Here is a 24,017-nt window from a genome sequence, read left to right as displayed (position 1 = left end):
TCTGGACCATGCAGACTAAAATAATGCTAGAATGATGCTCCAAGAGCTCATTTAACCACAGAATTTTACAACCACTTAACCAGATTTGGACCTCTGGGGACCTAAAAAGGTCCTTAATACTCCAAAAGCAATTTTCTTGAAGAATATGCTCTACGCCTGTTCCAAGCTGGCCAATATTTTACATGATCCTTGGAGGCTGGGGGCTCACATTCACAGCTCCATTATTCAATTCATAAGTAATGATCCACCAGAGAGTTCCTTCAAAAATAAAATCTCTTGGCTGGGTGCAGTGGCTCACACCCGTAATCTCAGCACTTTGGAAGGCCAAGGCAGGCAGATCATCTGAGTTCGGGAGTTTGAGACCAGCCTGACCAACATGGAGAAACCCAGTCTCTTCTAAAAATACAAAATTAGCCGGGCATGGTGGCTCATGCCTGTAATCCCACCTACTCGGGAGGCTGAGGCAGGAGAATCGCTTGAACCCAGGGGGCAGAGGTTGCAGTGAGCCAGACTGTGCCATTACACTCCAGCCTGGGGAACAAGAGCCAAAGTCCTCAAAAAAAAAAAAAAAAAGAAAGAAAGAAAATCTCTCCTTTCCAGCAGGTGGCAGCAAAAAACATTCACTTGGTCAGCAGGGGCTTTGTACTCCCTTTACCCTCTACCGTGGTGACCAAAACCGGAAAGCAATGGGGGAATAATTATTGAGTTTTCGATTATTAACACTGCCAAAGCATTGGAGAAAACTCATAGAGATAGTGTGTTATTACTTCTATCATCGTAGCCTTTTAAATTTTTATTACTAGTGATGTACCTGAAAAATCTCTGAATTATTTCTCAACCAGAAATAAAAACTGGAGAACCGCACCTCCCGTCTTGACTCCGCTTTGCACTCTTAAAACAAGTTCTCTGAACAAGGCAGATTTTAGCAACTCCTTATGACCCCTATCTTTAGATCTTTTCATATGCACTGTGTCTGCACGGCAGTCTTGCTTTAATTAAAATGTGCCTGATATCATCTACTCAGTTCCTTTAAAAGGCGGTGATACCTGAGCAGGCACTAAGTGAACCACATGTTTATTTCATCTAGGACTGTTAACAGCCCAGACAACAATTGTCACACTTGACAAAGAAACTTTTCATGCAGCTGTTTGGATCCTGATAAACTAATCACAAGTCAGCCTTTGTTACCTAAGGTGAGGGTGAATGGGTGATATGGAAATGGTGATACCTGGACAAAATCAAAGGGGCTGCCCCCAGAAAGCTACTGCTTATATCCTCTCCAGCTACAAGATATTTTAAGTGTACAAATTGAGAGGTAATCCACCCCACTCCCCGTCTCTCTGATTCTTCTGATAATGTGTGTAGAAGAAATATGTGGCGTCTAGTGTTCGAGTAGTGCCAAGTGGTGTTGAAAACCCAAGCTCCCTAGGTAACAGCCACAACCAATGTGCCAGATCCTTCCATGCTTCCCTGCCTTTGCTCAACCTGCTCCCTCATCCTAGAATGCCTTCCCACTTTGTCCACCTGGAAAACTCCCTACAAAGCCTTGAAGGCACAACTCTCAAATCCATGACCACCACTCCTCCGCAGAATTAATTCAAACTGTCCCTCCTCCATATTTCCTTAATACAGACTTATACTCCTACCTCTCCATCACCCCCCCATCAATCTGTAAAATTAAAATGCTTGCCAGTTTCCATCTAGATTCCCAACTATGCTATAAGTTCCTGGAAGTCAAGGACTAACTCATTTTCTGTTTGCATAAGAAATCCTGGCACCCAGCAAGACACCGTTTGTTGAATGCATAAAAACATGAATGAATTTTCCCCTACAACCAGAATTTTACAAGATTTAAAGGGGACTGGTAGTGGAAAGAGGGAAAATATCTTGTTCTTAAAGATCCCCTCCACAAGCAATGAACCCTGAAAAATGTTCCATTCTGTGATAAGGGTACTTTGGCGACTTTTTAAAGGAGTCATGAGAACAAAGAATTTAGGCATATTCCATAGTGATGTGCACTTAGGGATGTGAACTGACTAACGGGTAGTCCCCTCCCTGTCTAGTTTCGCCCTGTCTGCGGTTCCTCTTTAAGATGTCCACGAGCACCAGACTCTCGTGCTCAGGGCTGGTAGCCCACGCTCTGCACTTACTAGCCTTGCCTGTCCTGATCTTCCTGGGATTCGCGCAATCCTTCAGCATGTTCTGGTTTTAAAAGATTAACCAGTCCTGATGGGCCTGAACTCAAGAAGCAACTATTCTAAGCTAGACTGAGCCTTGGCGTCTCCGCAGCCTGTGAAGCTCAGGAACGAAACGGGAGGTTTCTTTTGTCCCTGGAGAAATCCATACTCGACGTTCTTAAGCCGACGAAAGCCGCTGCCTGCTCAGTCCTGGGGAAGTTGGAAGGGCCCTCTCAGCTCCTAGACGCTATATCTTCCAGCGAGCTAACTGCCAAAGAGGGGCGCCTGGGCGCAAGCGGAGGGAACTTTTGGGCCAAACAACCAAGGGCAGACGCCCCTCCTCAGCCCTCTCCGCTCTTTGGCCTAGAGAAAGCCACGCCTCTAGAGAAGGAAATAGGGGTGGTAAAGTGGGGAGAATAAAGGGAGAGAGGATGACCACACAAATTCTAGGGTGCGAAGTCGGCAGCGCGTACGGAGGATGGCCGGGTAGGACTGCAAACCGCCGACACTCCCCCCAATTGACAGGCCCTATTTTTGCCAATTTTCTACCACATCACACCCCACCCCACCTCACCCCAGTCTCCCCGCGTCTACTACTAGCTCTTTGAAGAAAGCGGCTGAAAGCCTGTCTCCGAACCCCAGGGGACTTGTGGGCAAGGGAGCTGGTGGAAGCAGAAGGAGGAAGACGCGCTGAGAGTCCTCACAACTGCGTCTCCGGAGGCAGAACCAAGTGGGGACTTCAGATTCACGCATCATCCTTGTTCCCCCTCCCCACCCCAACCCTGCGATTATAGCAAGAGAAAACTGGTTTGAGCTTGAGAAAATTTCCCCAGATTGTCTCCACTGCTCCATTTCCCCTAAATAATTGTTCGCCCAGCTCCTGCGAGCCAAGAGGGTTGGAGAAGAATACTCCTGGAGTTCTCAGGGGTAGTCAGGAAGGAACAGGAGGAGATCGCCGGATCCCAGTGTTCTCCCGCAGCTCTCTCCGGTCGCCGCGCCGCGCCGCGCCCTCCAGGCCCGGGCCGCGCCCGCCAGCCGGAAGCGCTCCCTCTGCGGGCGCGACTCCCGCATCTACCCCTTCCCAGCCTGGCCGGGGGCGGCGAGAGCAGTTTCCACAGCGCCTTTCAAGTTTGGGGACCTGGAGCTCGCAGGCCCGCCCTGCTGCGGGTTTCGACTCCCTGGGACCGGAAAGCTGGTTACTAGCTGCAAGAGGGTGCGCCCGCTCGGCCGCGCCCCTCACACCAGCGTCCCCGAGGCCGCGTCCCCCGAGAAGGGGCACTCAGCGGGGACACCTTCAAGCCCGTGAGTCCCGCTTCTCACCCTGTCACTCCGAGCAGGGCAAAGAGACCCCAGGAAGCTGTCCACGCTACTGCCGTTCCCCAGGCCAGCGCAGAGCTCGGTTCCGTCTCCCCACGCAGCTGTGCGCTCTGGGCGAAGCGGCGGGGCTCTCCCATTTCCCGGATCCCTCTCACCGCCCCAGTACTGCTTACCTGTCCGGGCCGTGCACACACAGAACCACACAACTAAAATCACATCCATCGGCATCGCTCCCGAGGGTCCCCGCCTAGCAGGGCGAACCGAAGCTAGGTGGAAACAAATGAGCCCGGATCCTGAGGCGCGCCGGGCTCGGAGCCGCCAAACTTGCTAGCGGGCTGCGGGGGAGGTGGCTACGCAGCGCCGGGTGCTGCGCTCCGGGACGCGCCGGCTAAGGCAGTCCCGGCCGCCCCGCCCCCAGCCCGCCCCCACCGCGGGCGGCGGCGGCGGCGCGGGGCTTGGTGCCTGGCCCCCGCTGCGGCTGCGTTCGCCTGGGAGCCGGGGCAGGAGCGAGCGCGGGCTTGGCTACTCTGGCTGGTTGCGCTCCGCACTGGGGGCCGGTTCAGTTCGCCTCCTTCCCCCGCGGAACTGCTAGGATTTGGACTGCTGGCGCGGCAGCCGCTACCACCCGGAGCACCGAAGTCGGAGTCCCGGGACCTGCGGCCGAAAGGAGGGAGCGCGAGGCGCACGGCACCCCCACGGCTTCAAGCGCTCCAGCCCTGCCGAGCCGCGGTTGTGGTCTCTGCTTCCGCACCGCGGTGGGGGCCGCCGAAGTTGCCACAGTTCAGCCCCACAGAGTGGAAAAGCCGCCGAACCCTCGCGGGTGGGCAATTTTCCTCAGGGGAACCCAGACGGAGGCGGCGCCACCGAGTGCGCACGGCCCCTCGGAAAACAGTTACTCGGGATTCGCCCTGTCAGCTGGGTGGGGAGGGACCTGAGGGGGATGATGGCTGAATCCCCACTCACCACCTGTACCTTCTGTCTCCGCACTCCGGGTGAACCCCTATGACTGAGTACCCTCTTTAGGGGTGCAGGAAGAGGGCGCTGAAGTGGGGGTGCAGAAAAGGGGTTCTCTAGGCAGAGCGAGCTGTGGCTGGGGTTTGGGAAGTCTATTTGCAAACCTCATTCTGCAGGGCAGATGCTGCCACATAGGGGTAATTCCTAACCATCTTTTTTTTTTCTTGCCTGATTTTCTTAATGGTATTATCAAAAACCTACTCTTCTTTCATAGTCACATTTTGGCCTCATTTGCAATTTCTCCGGGACCTCCACCTTCTTTTCCCTCCCCCACCACACCATTCTCTGGAGAGAAAAGCTGGGCTTTGTTTCTACTTATGGGCAAGAAGAGAATGCGTCCTCTCCCCTCTATGCGACCGTTTCAGGACCTGACCTTCCCTATGAAGATCCCGCAGGTTTGAGACTTCTGTCCCACTTCCTAATTGTCCCACTAACATCTAGGAATGCTATTTTTAACTGGATATGTAAAGTCGTGAAATCTGAAATGACAGCCTCTAATTTATGCCAAATGAGCCCCACATAATTTAAAGTTACCTGGCTTGCTCAGTCTTCCCAGTCTCTCTGAACCCCTGCCCCACCTCACCACCACTATCCCTTTGTTATTCACAACAGGGATCGCAGAGGAGTCCGTGGAAACCTCAAAACAGCCCTCCCTCATTTCCTGGAAACCAATTCCAACGTTTCAGAATCCTCTTCACTAATAAGAATGTGCCCTTCTCACTTCTTGCACCCACTTTCACTTCGTATATCCGTAACCCCTACACAACTTTGACCCCAGTACTCCAGGGAAGTTCACAAAATTAGCAGCGCAGCTTATAAAGAGAGAAGGTTTCACTAACATGCTCTTCTGGTCTCTGCCCTATTTTTCTAGATATTTCTGTGTGCAAGCCACTGTCCCACTTGGCTCTTTATGTTGTGGTCCTTTGGCAGATGAAAAAGAAAGCGAACAAGCAGGTGAATTCCAACTCAAGAAGTCTGCTGTGCAATCCAGAAGCTGAGCTGAATGATTAAGAGGTAAACTGATGTCAGCTGACTCCAACTCAGATTCAACTAAGGCCCAGAGGAAATCTGTCTGCTTGACTGTTTATTTTCGTTAATGGAGTCCACATGTTTTTTCTTCCACCTGGAGCGTGTTGCATTTAAAGCTAACATTAAAATGACACATCTTAAAGAAAATAGGATTTCCCAAGACTTTTTGGCTTTTGTGGACAAGGCCACCATACTTCATGTTGTGTTGTAAGAACCATTTCCTCTCTCTCCTCTGCATTCTTTAAGTACACCTTAGCAGGAACAGCCTTAAGTGCTTTGGACTGTTGTTTCCAAGGCCCTTTTATTGATTTAAGAAAGCCCAGAATCCTTAAAAGTACAGTCATCCCAGCAAGGGGAAAAGGTGGTATGGGTAAGATCTTTGGAGCTCTCTATCTTTAAAGTATTTGTGTAATTAATTAGCTGGTCCTGTGGGATGGGACTTTTACTTGTCCCATTAAAAAAAAGGCAAGACACATGTTCTGTCATAGCTTTGCAGCATAACATCCATTAACAGTAACACAAGTTAATCTCAACAAGGTCATAAAACTTTCCTAGATAACTAAGTACTGCAGTCTCCTCCTATAAGTGCAATCCTTAAGTGAGGGATTTTGAGTGTGTAGGCCTGTTAAGCTAAGGTTACCTTCATAGAATGGGCCCACCAAGTTTCTGTAGTGACAATGAAGGTACACATGGCTATGTATATGCTTGATGGTGAGATGGTACAGTGAGACCTGTGCTTAGTGGAAGCCCCATTGAAACATCTTACCTGATGCCAAATCCCAAGTCCTCCCTCTCCTTCAGTATGGCCTCTTCTTCCTGATCTCTAAGTATTGGAGAGCCCCAGGACTCACTCCTCAGCCCTTCCCTTCCAGCCACACTTCCTCCTCCCTCCCTGTTAAGCTCATCCCACCTCACGGATTTAAATAATATCTGTACATGGATGACTCTCAAATGTGCATCTCTATCCGCAGCCTCTATTTTGAACCCCAGGCTTACATATCTACCTGCCTATTAGACATCTTGAGTATAATGTGGTCACATCATCAAACCTAAAAACATTTGTACTTCAAAGGACACCATCAATTAAGTAAAAAGACAATGCATGAAATGAAAAAGTATTTTTGTAAGACATCTGATTGGAACTTGTGTCTACTAAAAAACTATTACAACTAAATAATACAAGACAATAAAAGGCCAGGTAAATGGGCAAAAGATCTGAATAGATATTACCCCAAGGTATATATACAAGTGGCCAATAAACACATGAGAAAATGTTCAACATCATTAGCCATCTGGAAAATGCAAAACTACAGTGAGATACCGCTTCACACCCACTAGGATGGCTAGAATAAAATAGATAATAAATGTTGGTGAGGATATGGAGAAACTGGAACTCTCATATACTGCCAGTTAGAATGTAAAATGTTCTTAAACAGTTAAACGTAGAGTTGCTGTATGATACAGCAATTCTATCCCTAGATATTCACAGAAGGTAAATGAAAACCTATGTCTATATACTAATTTGTACATAAGTGTTTAGAGCATTATTCAAAATAGCCAAAAAGTAGAAACCAAGTGTCCATTGACAAATAAGTGGATAAATAAAATAAAATATATAAAATGCCTATATAATGGAACATTATTTAGCAATAAAAAGAAATGAAGCATTCACATACTACAACATTGACAAACATTGAGAATATCATGCTAAGTGAAAGAAGTCTGTCACAAAGGACCATATATTATACAATTTCATTTCTATGAAAAGTCAGGAATAGGCAAATCTATAGAGACAAAACATCTGATTAGTGGTTGTCTAGGGCTTGGGGTTAGGGAGGATTAGGGGGTAATGGCTAAAAATGCAGGGGCTATTTCTGGGGTAATATAAAGGCTCTAAATTTGATTGTGGTGATGGATGTAAAACTCTCACAGGTATTCACAATGTAGTAAAAAACATTGAATTATATACTTTAAATGGGTGGATTGTATGGCATGTGAATTATATCTCAAAGCTTTTTAAAAAATATTTTAATGATCATGACAAATAGCTATATGGCCAAATAAGGACTTTTGAAATTTCCCTTCTCTTAAATTTCTCACTGCTGACTTCTAAGGACATGACATGAGCCTTCACCAAGTGATCCAACTAAATAACTCAGGGTCCTCTTTGACTTGCCCTGTGTCCCCACATACAAAGCATCAAGCCCTGTCAGTATACCTTAAAGAAATAATCCCAAATCAAATTTCCCTTCTCACCAGGTCTCCTTCTCCCACCTTCCTCCAACCCATCATTATCTCTTCCATAGGCTACAGCTGTAGGCTCAATGCTGTTCTCTGCCTCTGTTCTTTCCCTGTGTGATTCAGTCACCCCTGCCTTCAGTAGTCATGGTCTGTGTTGCGTAATATGCATCAGGTCACACTTTCTTGCTTAAAATTCCTCTTGGAGTTTTCCATCATATTTTAGAAAAATCCAAACATCTTATATCATCCCTGCCTCTCTTCACAGGTCCCTCTCTCCCCTTTCTGCCCCTCACTCACTCCAGGTGGGCTTTTTTGTTCCTTAAACATTCCAAGTTCATACCATCCTCATGGTCTTTGCACTCGCTGTCCCCTCTACCTGGAAGGTTAACTTTTAACATGACTCAAATCTAGTCCCATATGTCAGCCCTTTGAGGAGACCTTGCCTGAAGAATCTGCTTCTCACTTTACTCCCAACATTCTCTGCCTTCTTACCATGCTTTATTTTTTAGAGTGCTCATTATTTTCTAAAATATGATTTATATATTTTAGATATTTTTAGAATTCTTGTCTAAAATATGATTTATATGTTATCATATTGTCTAAAATAATGTGATTTATATACTTATTTGTTGTCTGTCTCCTCCAATATAATGCAAGCTTCTTAAGAATAGGAATTTTGTCTTTCTTGTTCACCAATGTATTTTTCCACCTAGAACAGTGCCTAGCACATTTTAGGAGCTCATTAAATGTCATTGAATGAATGAATCAATGGATGTTCTGCCAGGAAGCAGCATGGAGAATGAACACTTCTTATTGGCTTTCACCATGGCAACAGTCAAAGGCCTTGTCTCTCTGTCCCCCATAGTTGCTCTGTTGATGACTCTATGTGGGGCAGCAGATCCCATAGAGGAAGAGTAAGAAGGACTCCCTTTTGAATGTGCAAACTGAAAGCAGTTCCAAGCACAAGAAACCATCTATTGTGTTTATTGCCTTACAAATTCCCCTCCTGAAGCCACTCTTCTTTGTCCACACAGCCTAACTATCTTCACAACTACCTTCACATTGTGGACACTTAACAAGTTTCCTTGTAAAACAAGAGAAAATGAGAAAGTAGCCCTGGTATAGACTGGGTTGTACACCTTCCCTCTACCACAAAAAACAAGTTGAAGTCATAACCCCTGGTACCTGTGAATGTGAGCTTATTTGGAAATTGGGTTTTTGCAGATGTAATAAGTTAAGATGAGGTCATTATTATAGGCCCTAATTGCAATATGACTGATATCCTTTTAAGAAGAGAAAAACATCATGGGAAGACAGAGACACAGGGAGAATGCCATGTGACTGTGAATGCAGAGATTAAAGTGTTATAGCTGTGCTATGGTTTGACTATTTGTCCCCTCCAAAAATCATGTTGAAGTTTAACACCCAAGTGGCCGTATTGAAAGAAACTCTAAGAGGTGATCAGATCATGAGGGCAGAAATTAATAGATTAATGGGTTAATGGATTAATGGATTATCATGGGAGGGGAACTGGTGGCTTTATAAGAAGAGGAAGAAAGACATCAGTGAACACATTAGCATGCTCAGGCCCCTCACCATGACACCCTGTGCTGCTCTATTCTACAGAGTCCCCACTAGCAAGAAGGTTCTCACCAGATGCAGACCCTCGACCTGGGACCTTTCAATCTCCATTACTGTAAGAAATCGATTTTTTTTTCTTCAAAAATTACCCAGTTTCTGGTATTCTGTTAAAAGTAACAGAAAATGAAGACAAGCTGCAAGCCATGGGGTATCTTCCAGAGGCTGGAAGAGGCAAGGAAGGATTATGCCCTAAAGACTTAAGAGGGAGCACAGTCCTGCCAACCCTTGATTTCAGATTTCTAATCTCCAGAACTGTGAGAGATTACATTTCTCTGGTCTTACATCTTTCAGTTTGTAGTGCTTTATCCTGGCAGCCGTAGGAAACTAACACAGGTGCCAGTTTGCTGGCGGAGTTGAGGAAAGCGCAAAAGCACCCAAGTTTCCTTCACAAACCCAACAGCCCCAGTGCTCTCTGCAACTGTGCAAGCCTGACTTGGGTGGATATTTTCATTTCCCGAAATGCACGTGCATTTATAAAAAGAGGCTGAATGAATGTATTTATTTGTGAACCTGTGTTTCTATGTGGATATATAAACTCTGTATGAAAACTTTGTTCTCTAATTACCACAGTCTACTTCAATGACATCCAAATTAGAGGGATCTGTATTTTGCTAAATTAGCTAGTGTCCTTTTGTCTCATAGCTTCAAACACGTTTTAGAAGAAGCTGGGTACAGATCTGTAGGAAAATAGGTAGAAAAACATACAGACATATAGATAAAGACATCTCATAATTCTTTGGATGAAACCATTCTAATCCATAAACATCAAGAATTTGGATGAGTTTCAAGTTTCTGATGACAAGAACAAAGGTGTGCACATATCTAGGTTTTATTAAATGTTAAATAATCACATGTCCATTCCAACAAACCATTAAAAATTGGGCACACTATCTTCAAAGAGGCCCTAGAAACAGGCCTCACCCTCACCCTGGCCAGAATAGTATTGGCTACATTTCTTAAGTGTAACTATGAGTGGTTACTGCTCGAAGTACTGTCCAAGGATTAACTGATTTATTCTTATAAAACAACCCAATTAGGCAGGTAGCATTATTATTACCCATCTTGGGAATGTGGAAGGTGAGCCATTGACCAAGTAAGTTGCTGAGACCCAAGCCCAGGCCGTTTGAACTTTACTATTTATTTCTCCTGGGATGAAGCCTGCGAAGTCAGTTTCATAACAGCCCAATTCCCTGCCTGAGTTCTGAACCAGTTGAGAAACAAGATATCAGTTAGCAGGAGGCTAAAGCATCACTTTTATTAATGTGGAGACAGTGCTGGAAGAGCGTAGCCTATGTGAAAGCCAAAACAGACTGGCCATCTGCCCTACCTCCAGGCTAGACCTTGCCACAGCCATCTGCTGTCACTGATCTGGATGAAAAGAGAAAGCTAAAGAGACCTCATTGAAAAATGAGGACCAATGGCTGGCACCTTCCTCCACAAGGGATGGGAGAATAGGGAGTGGGATAAAAGGCCAAGAGTGTTCATTTTATATCCTATATCCATAAAGATTCTATCTGGCTTCATATAACAAGGAAACTCGCAAACAATAGTAACTTAAATAACTTAGGTGTTTAATACTCTCTTCAGTAAAAGAATTCTAGAGTTGGAGAGTCTACCATCCCTAGAATGCAGTCCTTGTCCTCATGGTTCAGTATAGCTGCTGGTACTCCAGCCATTATATCCACATTCCAGACAGCAAAATTTGGAAGAGAATGAAGAGAGGAGCATGCCTAGGAGTCTCATGTATTATTTCTGTATATATTTGGGCAGAACCTAGTCAAAGGGCCACTCCATATGTATCTGTTAGCTGTTGCTGCATAACAAACAACTACAAAATTTCAGTGTCATACAACACTAAACACTTATCTGCAGGTTGGCTAGGGTTCAGTTCATCCATGCTGGTCTCAAACAGACAGTCCTACTTCAGGTTACAGTGGCTGGGCTGATTCCATTTCTCACTGCAGGTCTGTGTTTCAGTTGAGTGACTGTCCCATGTGCCTTTCATGTTCTTTGGGTTGACGGGCTAGCCAGATCTGTTCTTCATGGCCCAAAGAGACACCAAAGAGCAGATAGAAATAGGTGAGGCCTCTTAAGGTATAGACTCAAAACTGGCACACTGCCACGTCTGTTCACATGCTGTTAGCCAAAGCACAGATGAATTACCAAGCCCCAAATCAAGGGCAAGACATACAGTCCACCCACGATGAGGACATAGCAAGGTTGTGTGGTTCATGGGTGGTAGGGGCAGAGGGGGTGATAAATAAGTGAAGCCAGGTCAATCTGCCATACTTGGCTGCAAGGGAACCAGGAAATGTCATGCTTTGGCTGGGTGGCAACAATCCTGGCTAAAGTCAGAGGTTTTACTAAAAAAGGGAAGAACAGATATTCAAAGGCAGTTACCAGTTTCTCCCCCACACTCCCTCACGTTGTACCAACTTCATAAAATATAAGTACTGGCCTAGTGCAAGTTCCCTGTCATTTTTGTCCTCATCTCAAGCCTGTGTATAGAAATAAGAAGGACTCACAAGAAGACAAACAAAAAAGGAGGTTCACAGTGAGGCTGTCATGGGCCTGTGCTTAACAGTAATCTCCACTTTTGAGTAGGTGAGACAGAGGGATTTTTTTAAAAAATATGGTTTATCTCAAATCCCTAAGCCCAGAAAGATCAAATTCATACAACCTTAGCAGGTAAGACCCAAACCTCTCTCTGTGCACCTCTCCTGAACACCAGCAGTGAGTGCCACGTGATGGAGATGACCGGAAGCCTGGAGGCAAATCGTGCAAGTGAATATGTTGCATAATCACAGAATGCCTCTGCCTCTGTTTCCTGATTGAAATGAGAAGGCAAGAGAAATCAAGTTATGGAATAAAAATACCTAGGCTATCCTGAGGCCCCTGAGCCCATGTCCAAGACCCCCACATACTCCAGCATCTCCCATGGACTCCCAGACTTTGCCATGATCCAGCAACTCACATGACAAATCCTGGGAGAAGAGTCACCAGGCTGGTGCTCCGGTCTCACTGCTGTATCTGTTCCTATTGGCTGCTTTCATCTCCAAGCTGATTGCTCAAATTTTTAAACATAAAATTTAATGGTGCCAGTCATAGGAGTCAGAAAGGAGATGCTCTTCCAAAAGATCCTGAGATGTGTGACCTAGTGTCCTAAAATTCACTCCAGAAATTTCAGGATTTCAGAAAGCTGATTTCTTACCTACTCCAATCCATCCTCAACACTGCAACTGGGTTAATTTTCCAGACATACAGATCTGGCTCTAACAGTAAATATCCAACACTTACATGGGGTGTTACTGATTTTTTCTTTTTTTTTTTTTTTTTTTTCTTTTTTTTTTTTCTTTTTTTAAAATCAACTCCCAAGCGCTTGGAAGGATGTTACTGTTTATAAAACAATTTTAGCTACAATTTTAATTTAATTCTCATAGCAACTATGTGAGATGGGTATAATTATTCCAATTTTACAAATAAGAGCATTGAGATTGCATTATTAAGGGAAAGAGCTGGCACTTGAACCCAGGGCAATGCTCTGTCTCTGGACAATGGCTGCCTCTGCTAGAAGATCTCTCTCCACTATTCAGTAAACTTTGATGACTCCTTGTGTCCTGTCAGGTAATTGTCTGAACTCTTTATGTTGGCATGGAAGGTAGTTGACTATCAATCAGCATATACTACACTTTCCAAACTTGTCCACCATTCACTCTTGCCTCTTATTCCCATGCTGTCATTCACTTGTATTCATTCATCTGAAAACTCTTTCTAATACCCTCCTGATGGTCAAAATTCTCCACCATGTACCAATGGCCTGTTTCATGAAGTGCTGCGCATCCTCTTAACCAGAGAAATTTCTTCCTCTTCTCTTCCTCAGCATGTTCTTGTCCTAAATCCTTTTGTGGCACTTGGTACTTTCTACTGTGTTATGGCAATGTGCATCTGTGTCTTAAATCCCTACTTGTTGTAAGTAGCCTGGGGGAGGAGACCTAGTCTTACATTTTCCTTGCACATTATAACACTGAGCTCTGCTCCTTGTATAGAACTAATATTCAATACTTGCTTATTCAATTTTTTAAATGTATTTATTAAGTAGCTACTATGTGTCACAAACTCTCAGATACTACACACATAAATAAGACATTGAGCATAGCGTGAAGATAAATAAGTGAATAATAATGAAAATGTGATTCTCTTTCAATGTTGATCCATACTATATTTCAGTCATTATTTTCTCTTAATCCTACAAGTATCTGTGGGCAGAAGTGTCCTGGAAAAGAATGAGGATGAGTTAAATGATCTACAATATCAAAACGATCATAAGATGGCCAGGCAAGGTGGCTAATGCATGTAATCCCAGCACTTTGGGAGGCCAGGGTAGGAGGATTGCTTCAGGCCAGGCATTTGAGACCAGCCTGGGCAATATACTGAGACCCTCATCTCTATAAAAAGTAAAAGATTAGCTCTTAAGTTTCCCCTATTTCTCCTTATCCCCACTTAAAGAAAAAAATATTTAGAAAGGTTATAAAAACATAACAGCATTTCTAATTGAAATTCCATTGTACTTGGGATCTGCTTTGAAATACTCTAGGCAAACAATTTCAGGGTGGGGAGAGGGATCATGACATAAACTTGGACATGAGTTGGTAATTGTTGAAAATGTGTGATGCAGACATGGGAGTTTTTCTATTCTCTCCAATTTTATGTATACCTGAAATTTTTCAAGATAAAAAGTTAAAAACATAAACACACATACACACACACGCACACAAGGATCAAAAGAATCTCAGGAAGGACATAGAAGATGATGAGTCAGCACCAACCTCTGCAGAGTGCACTTCTTGCCCTTTCAGGAGCACCGTTGCTGGGAAGATAAGACATTACACTAAGTTTCATGTTTACCGCGCTGTGTACCTGACAAAGTACAGTTTTAAGGCCAGTCCTGAATGTATTATATAGAGCTTTTATTACCATAGACTTTTCCCAGCCTGGAGCTTGACTGCAGGCTGCACACCTGTGCTCTTGGCATCTGGATTTCAGCATCAGCTTGTGAGGGCATTTCTTTCCCAGTGAGGCTAGCCTAGATCATCTCTGCAGCCTTCCAACGCTGAAGCTGAAGATGGAGGCAGAGCATGAGTATGTTGTGCTCATTTGAGGAGGACAGAGTCAAGCCACTGGGCTGACCTGATCAGACAGCAGAGAACATAACACCAGACCCTAGGGCCCCATCTCTGAATAGGGAACATGAGGTCTCCACCCACTCAGAAGGCAAGAAATGACATTTGTTTAATTGCTTTTTAGAAATAGATTTCCCTTCTAGTATGATTTGAGTTCCTTAAGATTTGGGACTGTTTTATTCCATTTTGCCTGTGGCCTACCACAATGCAGGAACTACATAAAATGTTTGCTAATTTGAAATATAGTTGAAGACTGACAAAATATCATTAAAACATACAGAATGTTTTAACTTGCCCAGTCTCTCTGTTCAGATCTCAGATTTACTCAGATCTCTCTCTTTTTCTTCTCTTTCTCCTACTCCAGTCTCTCTCTCTCCCCACCATGAGAGTGATTAATAATTCAGCAAACGATAGTGTATTCTGATGGTTAAAAATATAATAATTGATATTTGTTTCTGCAGCAGCACAATATCTCGTTTTCCCAGGAGGGCAGTTTTCCATGGCTGTTCCAGGTTTTGCACAACAAAATAGATCAATCTTGTGGATACCTAAAGGCTGTTTATTAAGAAAGAAGGATGATGGGTAATGGCTTTGAACAGACACAATACTATAATCATTATGTTTTAAACACTAACATTTATTTAGGGTTTTGTGAACTCACACATTATTAGGATAAATTCTAATTTATATCAGTATATAATAGGCAAATATATAATACAATAAATTGCATTTTTTACATAAATACAAAATTTGAGGTAGGGCCTCAAGAATAATGACTTCTTAAATGAATAATGTGCAGTATATAATATGTACTCTGTAAGATATATATATATATATGATGCATCATTTGTAACATAATATATTTTCTTCATGTATAGTTAATGAAAAAATATAAGGACCTGATTAGGGAACATATATTTATTCATGGGCAACAATACCCACAAAAGATGCCTGCATTTAGGACATTAGCCAAGTACACAATGTAAGAATTAACGTATACCTTTACTGGTCCATAATAAAGTGCACAAAAAGACGAGCAAATGAGAGACAAAACAGTTTTTACTCAATTACTAAAAATCATCCTAACAATGAAATACACCTATAAGGCAAATGGTTACCTGAAGATGTATTTAATCCATGGCAGGCAAGTCAACCCACTGCCTGCTTTTCAGAGGTGATGAATACCCAATCTGAAAACACTTTCTGTTTGGCTGCAGGCTACTGAGAGGTGACCTGACCAAAGACCACATTTCAAAACTACTTGGCCTTTCTGGACAATTGAAACAAAATCCGGGAAAGATGGAACACTTCCCTTTCACAAATCCTAGGGCCATTTTGTGGGGAAATGAGTGTCAAAGCTGAATCACCCACACATTTGCTCCCAGCCTGGAAGTTTTCTGCATGACACCCAGGATGAAAGAGAAGGAAATGCTCATCTGTTGCTTTGGCCTTTTGGTCCTGCAAAACACTCTGCCACACAGCACGTCCTCTCTCAAGTCATCTGCCTCCAAGAAGCATGTCATAACTCAAATCGAGGTGCAACAGCAGTGTGATCTTGCCATCTCACGTTACGCTGAACAACAGTTACTGTGCAAGCCTCTGAGAAGCAGACAATGACCTACGGCCAAGGAACAAAGAGAAAAGAAAATCTTACTTTTAGGCATGGGAAAACCATGCTGACAGCAAAGGTGGACAGGAAGCACTGAGAGACGCAAAGATAAGAAAACAAGAATGTAATTGAAGGAAAACTCAACGCCAATGCAACATTAGCATAAAAACAACCCAAGTCCTATCCATTTAAAGGTCATCATGTTAAACTCTTTAAAGTGCTGCTCACTGAAATATAAGTTGATCACATTTCTTACATATTAAAAACACATTGGAAATTTCAAAGACATTGAGGCCATCAAGATTTTGCATTGACCACAGACCTCATGCAATACATAAATACAAAGGAAAAAGAAACAATAAAACAGAACTAGACACATTTGTACCTGACAAACACAGGCCTAAAGATAATAAAAGTTACTAATATGCAAGACAAACATTTGCATAAGAAGTCACAACATCAATTGTTAAGAAATATACATTTTTTCTCCTCTAAGGATATGACAGGGTTACTGTTTTTCACATATGGCTTTTTTTCTCTGAATGAGTTTCTGGCATTTGTTGATGTTTGTTATGAAATAATCTCACAAGTAGAAAATGCTCCACCATTCTACACAGTGAACCAATGGAAGTCTTTCCTCAGCTACTTGGTTTTTTCCCCAGTCTGAAGGGAAATTTTCAGGTGGCAGTTTCTAACAATGTTATTCATTATATTTTTATTCATTTTCTTCTTCCAATTGACTGTACATTTTAATAGCATGGAAACAATCCATTAGACAAGCTAAATTTACAAGGCAACCATTTCCAGGTAAGTTTGGAACCTTTCACCTCAGAATGTCCCTTTAAAACAAAGGGAAAATTTGAAAACCATAGTGAAAGGTGGGGAGTGGGGAAGCTACTAAGGGAGCAGCTACTGTGTATTACCTGGACGAATCATAATTAACACAAATGTAAATGCCCCCAAATACAAAACACGCAGCTAGCGACAAGGTCTGCATTCTCACAATTAAGTCAACTTTCAGTTTGTACAAAACAAACCTGGCAGCATCTGTGGGAACCACCCCCCCAGCCCACCTTCTTTTAATCACAAAGGCAATAATTAGCAGAAATTGGGTCGGCATCCAGCATCAGACTCGAGTTTTAGCCAAGAGGCAAGAGGAAAGCCAAAAACCATTCATCCTGACACTAACATACCAGTCCCAGGAGAGAATGCTAATTGATTTACGCTCTTTTTCTCAACCTTCAAATTGGAAAGCCTGCAGATAATTTCCAGGCCTAAGTTATTCCTCTCGGCTCCTCTCACTTTACCAGTTATCAATTGGAGAGGATAATTTTGGGTACCATTATGCAACATCTGCTATAGTAATTGAGGGCATCTCATCAATATGGCTTATTTGGAGAAGCCTGTGTTCATGGCAGACAGATGAGGCCACGCCTCAGCTTCCTAAAGCTAAGTTTAGGGGAAGCTCAGGGTTTAGTCTCTGTGACAGAATCGAGCAAGTTCAAGCTTTGGGAGACAAGGGGGGGAAAGGAGGAGAAGGAGAGGGGAGAACAAATATACACTGCAGACAAAAGACATGAAAACCTAAAGTTCAAAACCCATCTTTGTTTCCTGTTCTAAAACCTTTCACAAGCTACTCTTAAAAACTGGAAGTTCATACTGATGTTGGCAAATGGCAATGATACTTGTCCTAGAAAAGGGAGAGCTCAGTAAAATGAGTTGAGACTTTTTTTAACAAATGAAATCTTTTTTAAAGAAAATATTACAATAAAGTCTGCTGTTGGGTTTCATTGCTGTTAAAGAGGATGAAAATGTCACAACAATATACAAAATTTGAACTGAAAACTTTGCCTGAGACCCTGTACGCTGAAGACAAATGAAGAAAATGATTGAAATGATCTCCCCTAAAGGAAACAACTTTAGGTTTAGATATTATTACTGTAAGGGAAAATAAAATCCCCAGACTACACTACACTAAACTCACCATTTCTATAGAATTCATAAGATAATTATAAGGACAGAAAACACCACTACAAGTACACACTACATGAACATGTGTCACATTTTAAAAATTTCATATATGCATGTTCAGGATACGAGAAGATAATAAAGCTTACACTTCACCAGTTTCTGCAGACATATCATCTGCTCTCATTAGAGTGCAGTTAAAATGAGTACTGCGAATAGGGAACTCTTAAAACTGAATCAGCTAAATGTAGTCTTAAAAGCTATAGTCTTAATTGGCTCACTTGCTACTTACCTAAGCTGTATTTATCAGAAAGTTCTATAAATACCATGTCCTAAAATGTGCTACCAGTGCAGTGAATATTGTGGTTGCTGTCTATTAAACTCTCCAGTTCTTTGATTTCTCTAGGACCACAACTGGCATTACTGTGAATGAAAAAGTTAAGCGTAAAAATTGAGAAGTTATCTGTCTTTTAAGAGCTCGTGTCCTATATATATAATATATAGACAAAACCAGGATAAGTCTTGTTTTCCCAGAGGTCAAAAGACAAGGTATCTACAGCTTGTAGAAAGACATTTAGAGGAGAAACACAGGATCATGACATTGAACCGTGGTCTTAAATCATGTAGAAACTAGCATGGAGCTCCACTATGGACGTACAAAATGAGGCACACCTTCTGTGATGGCTTCTTGGGCAGAGGGGGAAGAAATAACCAAAAGAACTCACCAACGTAGTTATTTAAAACAAAAACAAGACAGTTGAGGAAAGAGAACTGACAGTTCAATCAAAGTCACAATGTGTAGACTGTAGTGTCTGAGTTAGGGGTTACTGGGGATGGCTGATCCAAATGAAGGAAACAGATCCCCAGTGGTGACTGGAAATATAAACTTAATCACCTCAGTGGTGTCCAAATTGAATGGTCTTGTCTTACATCCGAAACATTTTCTGACCACTGCTGACTCTGAAAATAAAGACTGTCTTGAACTTTTTGTGTCTGAACAAGATCACTACATTGCTCAGTTTCATTCAAGCCCAAATTAAGTCTTGTAATTCTGCCATTCTATATATGCCTTACTGGCACCCCCCACCATGACGTCACACGTGGATACATCTCTGTTGACCAAACCACGCATACCTACCAGCGCTCACCTAACTGATCCTCCCCTGCAGGGTAAAACGTGTGCCCAGGGGACCAACCTGACCAGAAACAGTCACCATGGGCACAGGCAAACAGCGCTTCAGGTGGTCTGTCTAGCTCTTTACTACAGCATGCAACGCTATGCCTACTTTTCTACATAATCACTCTCATGCATGGACGTGAACCAAGATGTAGGGGAAAAGATGAGGAAAGATGGGAGGAAAGTTATTGAAAACGTTAAAAGGAGGCAGAGAGGAAAAACAGGATCAAGTCTGGACCATCCCACACCACTGGACTAGCACTGGCTGCCCAGTTCCAAATCCTTCACTGGCAGTTTGAGTCCCAGGGAAGAGGTTCCCAAGGGGTCGATCATGTTCTTGTAACGCTCCCCGCGGTGTTGGGCTAAGAATGGGCCCCAGTCTGGCTGTGGGGAGCACACCAACTTCAGTCTCTGCAAAGAAGCCAAAGACAGACATGGTCACAGAAGTAATACACCTTCCTCCCTTGGGGATAACCCACCCATCCCCAAACTGATTATGACCACTTTGGCCAGAGTCCTTGCATGACCCAAGAGGCCCTCTACCAAGAGAGGCAGTTAAGAAGATCAGCCTTCATTAATTAACTGGGCCAGAGACATTAAGGAGGACACTTAGTTTGGGTCACTTGAAATTATTTACATCACCCTACAAGCAATATTGCAATTGCTCTGTGTTCACCTTGCACAAGAGTAATAGAGGATAAAGGGCCCAGGTTTTAATTATGCATTTTTTCCCTCCAAATGAAGAGAATCCACAAGCTTCTCTCTTCACTGCCAAACATAGTCTGCAAAAGACATGTGCTCGATTACTTTTGCTCTGTAGTCTCAACAGTGGGTTGCTACATCAAAATAATTGGATTTTGTTTAGCATATTTCCCAGAAGGATATAAATGACCAGGAGAAAAAAATCCAACCCCAAAGATACATCGCCAAGAGTGAGCAAAGATTTTAATTATCTGTTGACAAAATACACGCTTCTGACTTGGTTTAGCAGTGTGGGTTCTTGCCGGCAAGCTAAAAATAATGGGAATGTCTCTAATCCTTCAGCTGAAATTTTATGGAAAACATAACTTGACTGGAATATTTTCTAGAAAAAGGAAAGAAAACATATTTCTAACTACATAAGAGGGAACAATTATATGTTTATTACCTTTTAAAGTGAAGCTGGTTCTTATAGCTGTTAATGTCTCCTTAATCATCAGTTTGTAACCTTTGTGTCCCAAATCCACCATATTAAATTTATATAGCCAACTCATCAGTTTAGAGAATTTTAGCCTAAGACAAAAGTAGCAGAGGCTAAACCAGGTTCTATTCAGAGGGAAAGAGATTTCTGGGTCAGTTGGTGGGGAGGCTTACGTGGGGCAGGAGTGAACCATCCCTGGAGGCCCATGGGGCCAGTCATTTACCTCAAGGAAATAACAGAATTTCCTGAGGTTGGGAACTGGAATACATTTGCAGTAAGAAGACTCCTATACCTCCTTTGGCTAATTCTGTCTCCACTGTTAGTCTAATGAAGACAAAACTTCACCACCCAGCAGACTTTTGTGTTGTGCACGTACCACACGCCTGATTTCCATCCTCTGTCTCCCCTCTGGAGCCTCATTGGGATACTCCAGAGGCCTGGTCCTTTTTCATTCCTTTTTCAACCCAGCTGACCAAGAGCAAAGCCCAAACTGTTCTCTGCCTTTTATCACCTGAGTCTAATCCAATGCTTCACTAACTGGGGGGCTTGTTAAACTGTAGATGCCAGGGTTCCACTTCCCCAACACTCTGCTGGTTCAGTAGGAGTCTTCTGCCTGGAGTCTGACATGTGCATTTCCAACAAGTTCTCAGGTAAGGAGGATGCTGCTGGTCACTGGAGCAAACCCTAAGCAGCCCTGATATAGTCCAAAATCCAGGTTCCTGGATACTCAAGACCGAGGAAGGGCTGAGCGATTCCTAGCACATGTTAGCAAGTTACTCCTCATAAATAACAAAAACCTGATGGCACTTCACTGGTGGCACAAGTGGCAGTCCCCTTCTCATTCACTCTGGACTGACAGTGGGGATTCTTTTCCTTAGAGATGGGAAATGGGTCTGGCAAGGGATCAATTGACAAAGAAAGACAAGTCTCACCTCATACAAGCCATGTCCTGAAATTCTCACTATATGCTATGGGAATAGAGACATTTTAATCCACTGAGACCCTCAGCAATCCCTAACAGAGGCACAACAGGAGAAGGTAGTGACTTTAAGTTTAACGGTAATACATGTTTGGGAGGAAGGAGGCTTAGACAGAGAGGAGCATCAGGGAAGGGGGAATCTGATGTGTGGTTAAAAACAAAGCACTGAGATTTAAACTGTGGGTAAGGGGAAAGGAGGAGGAAACTCCAGGGAAGAGGAGACCTTCAGATCATTTATTCCCCAGAGCTGTCACTGCACTGAGGACTAGCATAATAACAGTTCTGCTTGCAGATTGGCTGAGCCCCTCCATTAGAGGAATCATCCATAATAAAAATGAGTTTAATAGAAACGGTGGCAGCTGTAATCACTTCATCACCAAGTCTCCCTCTTGAATAAGTTTACCAAATCTTTTGTTTTTTAACATGCAGAGCTTTCAGGGGCTTTCCCTTGGGAGGAATTGGGAGGGAAAGAGGTAGATAGAATTACCTCAATAAATCTTCCAGGGGCCAGATGCATTTTTATCACAAACATAATTGGGATCCAGATGACAGAACAGGCGAGCATTAGCCATCCGAGCACCATGGACCAGTTAGGATAGCGGTAAGAGCCATAGGTCATGGGCTCCCACTGGTAAAAGCTGAAGCAAAGGATAAACTGGAAAGGAAAAGTGACGCACGTGTTAGGGTGGTGGCGTGAATTATTCATGCATTCAACACTACTAAACCCCTGTTACGAGTTTGATGCTTTCGTCTCTATTATTTTATACCCATGAAAGAGTGGTAGTATTAATCCATTTTTCAAATGAAGAGACTAAATTTCAAAGAGATGGAAATGACACACACTGAGCTGCTGACCCTGCATTTGCCAAACAATGGGAGCAGAGCAATGTGTGTGCATGTATATACATACAGACAGGAAGAGAAGACAAGTTTAAAGGATATATACCAAGGTGACAAATGGACAGAGGTGGGGGGCTCTGTCACCCAGGCTGGAGTGCAATGGTGTGATCTCAACTCACGACAACCTCCACCTCCCAGGTTCAAGTGATTCTCCTGCCTCAGCCTCCCGAGTAGCTGGGATTACAGGCACGCGCCATCATGCCCAGCTAATTTTCGTATTTTTAGTAAAGACGGGGTTTCACCATGTTGGCCAGGCTGGTCTCAAACTCCTGACCTCAGGTGATCCACCTGCCTCAGCTTCCCAAAGTGCTGAGATTACAGGTGTGAGTCACTGCACCCAGCCGGTATTTTCTATAATGGGTAATAATCAAGCTTTTGTTATAAGAAAGAAACCCAGGCTAGGTGCAGTGGCTCATGCCTGAAATCCTAGCACTTTGGGAGGCCAAGGCAGGTGAATCACTTGAGGTCAGGAGTTCGAGACCAGCCTGGTCAACATGGTGAAACTTCAAGACTACTAAAAATATAAAAATTAGCCAGATGTGGTGGTATGTGCCTGTCATACCAGCTTCTGGGGAGGCTGAGGCAGGAGAATCATTTGAACCCAGGAGGCAGAAGCTGCAGTGAGCTGAGATTATGCCACTGCACCCCAGCCTTGTTGACAGGGAAAGACTCCGTCAAAAGAGGAAAAGAAAGGAGAGAAGAAGGGAGACCCATTAGGTTTATGTAATTTTATTTTTAAAAAATTGAATCTACTTTGCTTTCTTCTGGAATGAGAAATGGCCCACATCCAGGAACTGCCACTAACGCTGGCTGAGTGAGATTCAGAGTGGTCCCCAGGCAGTGACTGAGCTGGAAGTTTGGTCCCATAATAAGCTGTGGGACAAAGAGAGGGGATGCACAGCTCCTCTTAAATGACTCAAGGAGAACAGGCATCATCACCACATGGTGAGCTGTGAGCCCAGAGAATGGCAAGCTAATCTTGGTCCAACCACTAATTAGCTGAGGGACCTTTGTGTCTCAGACTTCCCTGCTATAAAATGGATATATCTCACTCTGTGTATAAAACGCAGGGGTTTTCTGGAAATGACAATGTGGTATTTACTCATGAGTCCCCCCTCGATTCTAAGAGGGGTCATGATGTGTTTTCTGCCCAGTAATTCCTATCACTGCACACTTGGGTTAGCAACAGCCATGAAAACTCTGAAGACTTGACCAGTTCAGCTAAAGAAAAAGAAAAGAATACATGTGCTGAAAATAAAGGCATCCAGGCCAGTCATGGTGGCTCATGCCTGTAATCCCAGCACTTTGGGAACCCAAGGTGGGTGGATCACAAGGTCAGGAGTTCAAGACCAGCCTGGCCAAGATGGTGAAACTCCATCTCTACTAAAAATACAAAAAATTAGCTGGGCATGGTGGCGCAGGCCTGTAATCCCAACTACTAGGTAGACTGAGGCAGGAGAATAGCTTGAACCCAGGAGGCAGAGGTTGCAGTGAACCGAGATCGTGCCATTGCACTCCAGCCTGGGCAACAGAGCAAGACTCTGTCTCAAAAACAAAAAAAAGAAAAAGCAAAAGAGAAGGAAAGGAAGGAAGGAGAGAGAGAGA

General features: G+C 43.5%; 3 protein-coding genes across 4 annotated transcripts in view; 1 reads left to right on the top strand and 2 right to left on the bottom strand.

The window, feature by feature from the left end:
* Positions 1–3,890, bottom strand: part of NELL1 (neural EGFL like 1) — an 888,103-nt gene extending 884,213 nt beyond the window's left edge. For both annotated transcript variants that reach the window (XM_017525920.2, XM_017525921.2), the window contains exon 1: positions 3,668–3,890. In XM_017525920.2, coding sequence (XP_017381409.1) covers positions 3,668–3,722 — 55 coding nt within the window. In that variant the 5' untranslated portion in view covers positions 3,723–3,890. The remainder of the gene's footprint in view (positions 1–3,667) is intronic.
* LOC108302189 lies at positions 3,775–5,684 on the top strand. Its single transcript, XM_017525649.2, has 4 exons — positions 3,775–3,824; positions 3,913–4,314; positions 4,723–4,903; positions 5,439–5,684. Exons 1-4 carry the CDS (start codon positions 3,775–3,777, stop codon positions 5,517–5,519), a joined length of 714 nt encoding a protein of 237 aa, XP_017381138.1. The 3' UTR covers positions 5,520–5,684.
* A 9,533-nt stretch (positions 5,685–15,217) lies between these two features.
* The window catches only part of SLC6A5 (solute carrier family 6 member 5), a 60,170-nt gene continuing 51,370 nt past the window's right edge, over positions 15,218–24,017 (bottom strand). The window contains exons 15-16 of the mRNA XM_017525918.2: positions 22,000–22,167; positions 15,218–19,764 (exon numbers count right to left, since the gene is read on the bottom strand). Coding sequence (XP_017381407.1) covers positions 19,609–19,764; positions 22,000–22,167 — 324 coding nt within the window. The 3' untranslated portion in view covers positions 15,218–19,608. The remainder of the gene's footprint in view (positions 19,765–21,999; positions 22,168–24,017) is intronic.

Source organism: Cebus imitator, unplaced genomic scaffold (genome assembly GCF_001604975.1).
Source record: "Cebus imitator isolate Cc_AM_T3 unplaced genomic scaffold, Cebus_imitator-1.0 Scaffold39, whole genome shotgun sequence".
NCBI lineage: Eukaryota > Metazoa > Chordata > Mammalia > Primates > Cebidae > Cebus > Cebus imitator.
This window is presented reverse-complemented; position numbering and strand designations above follow the sequence as displayed.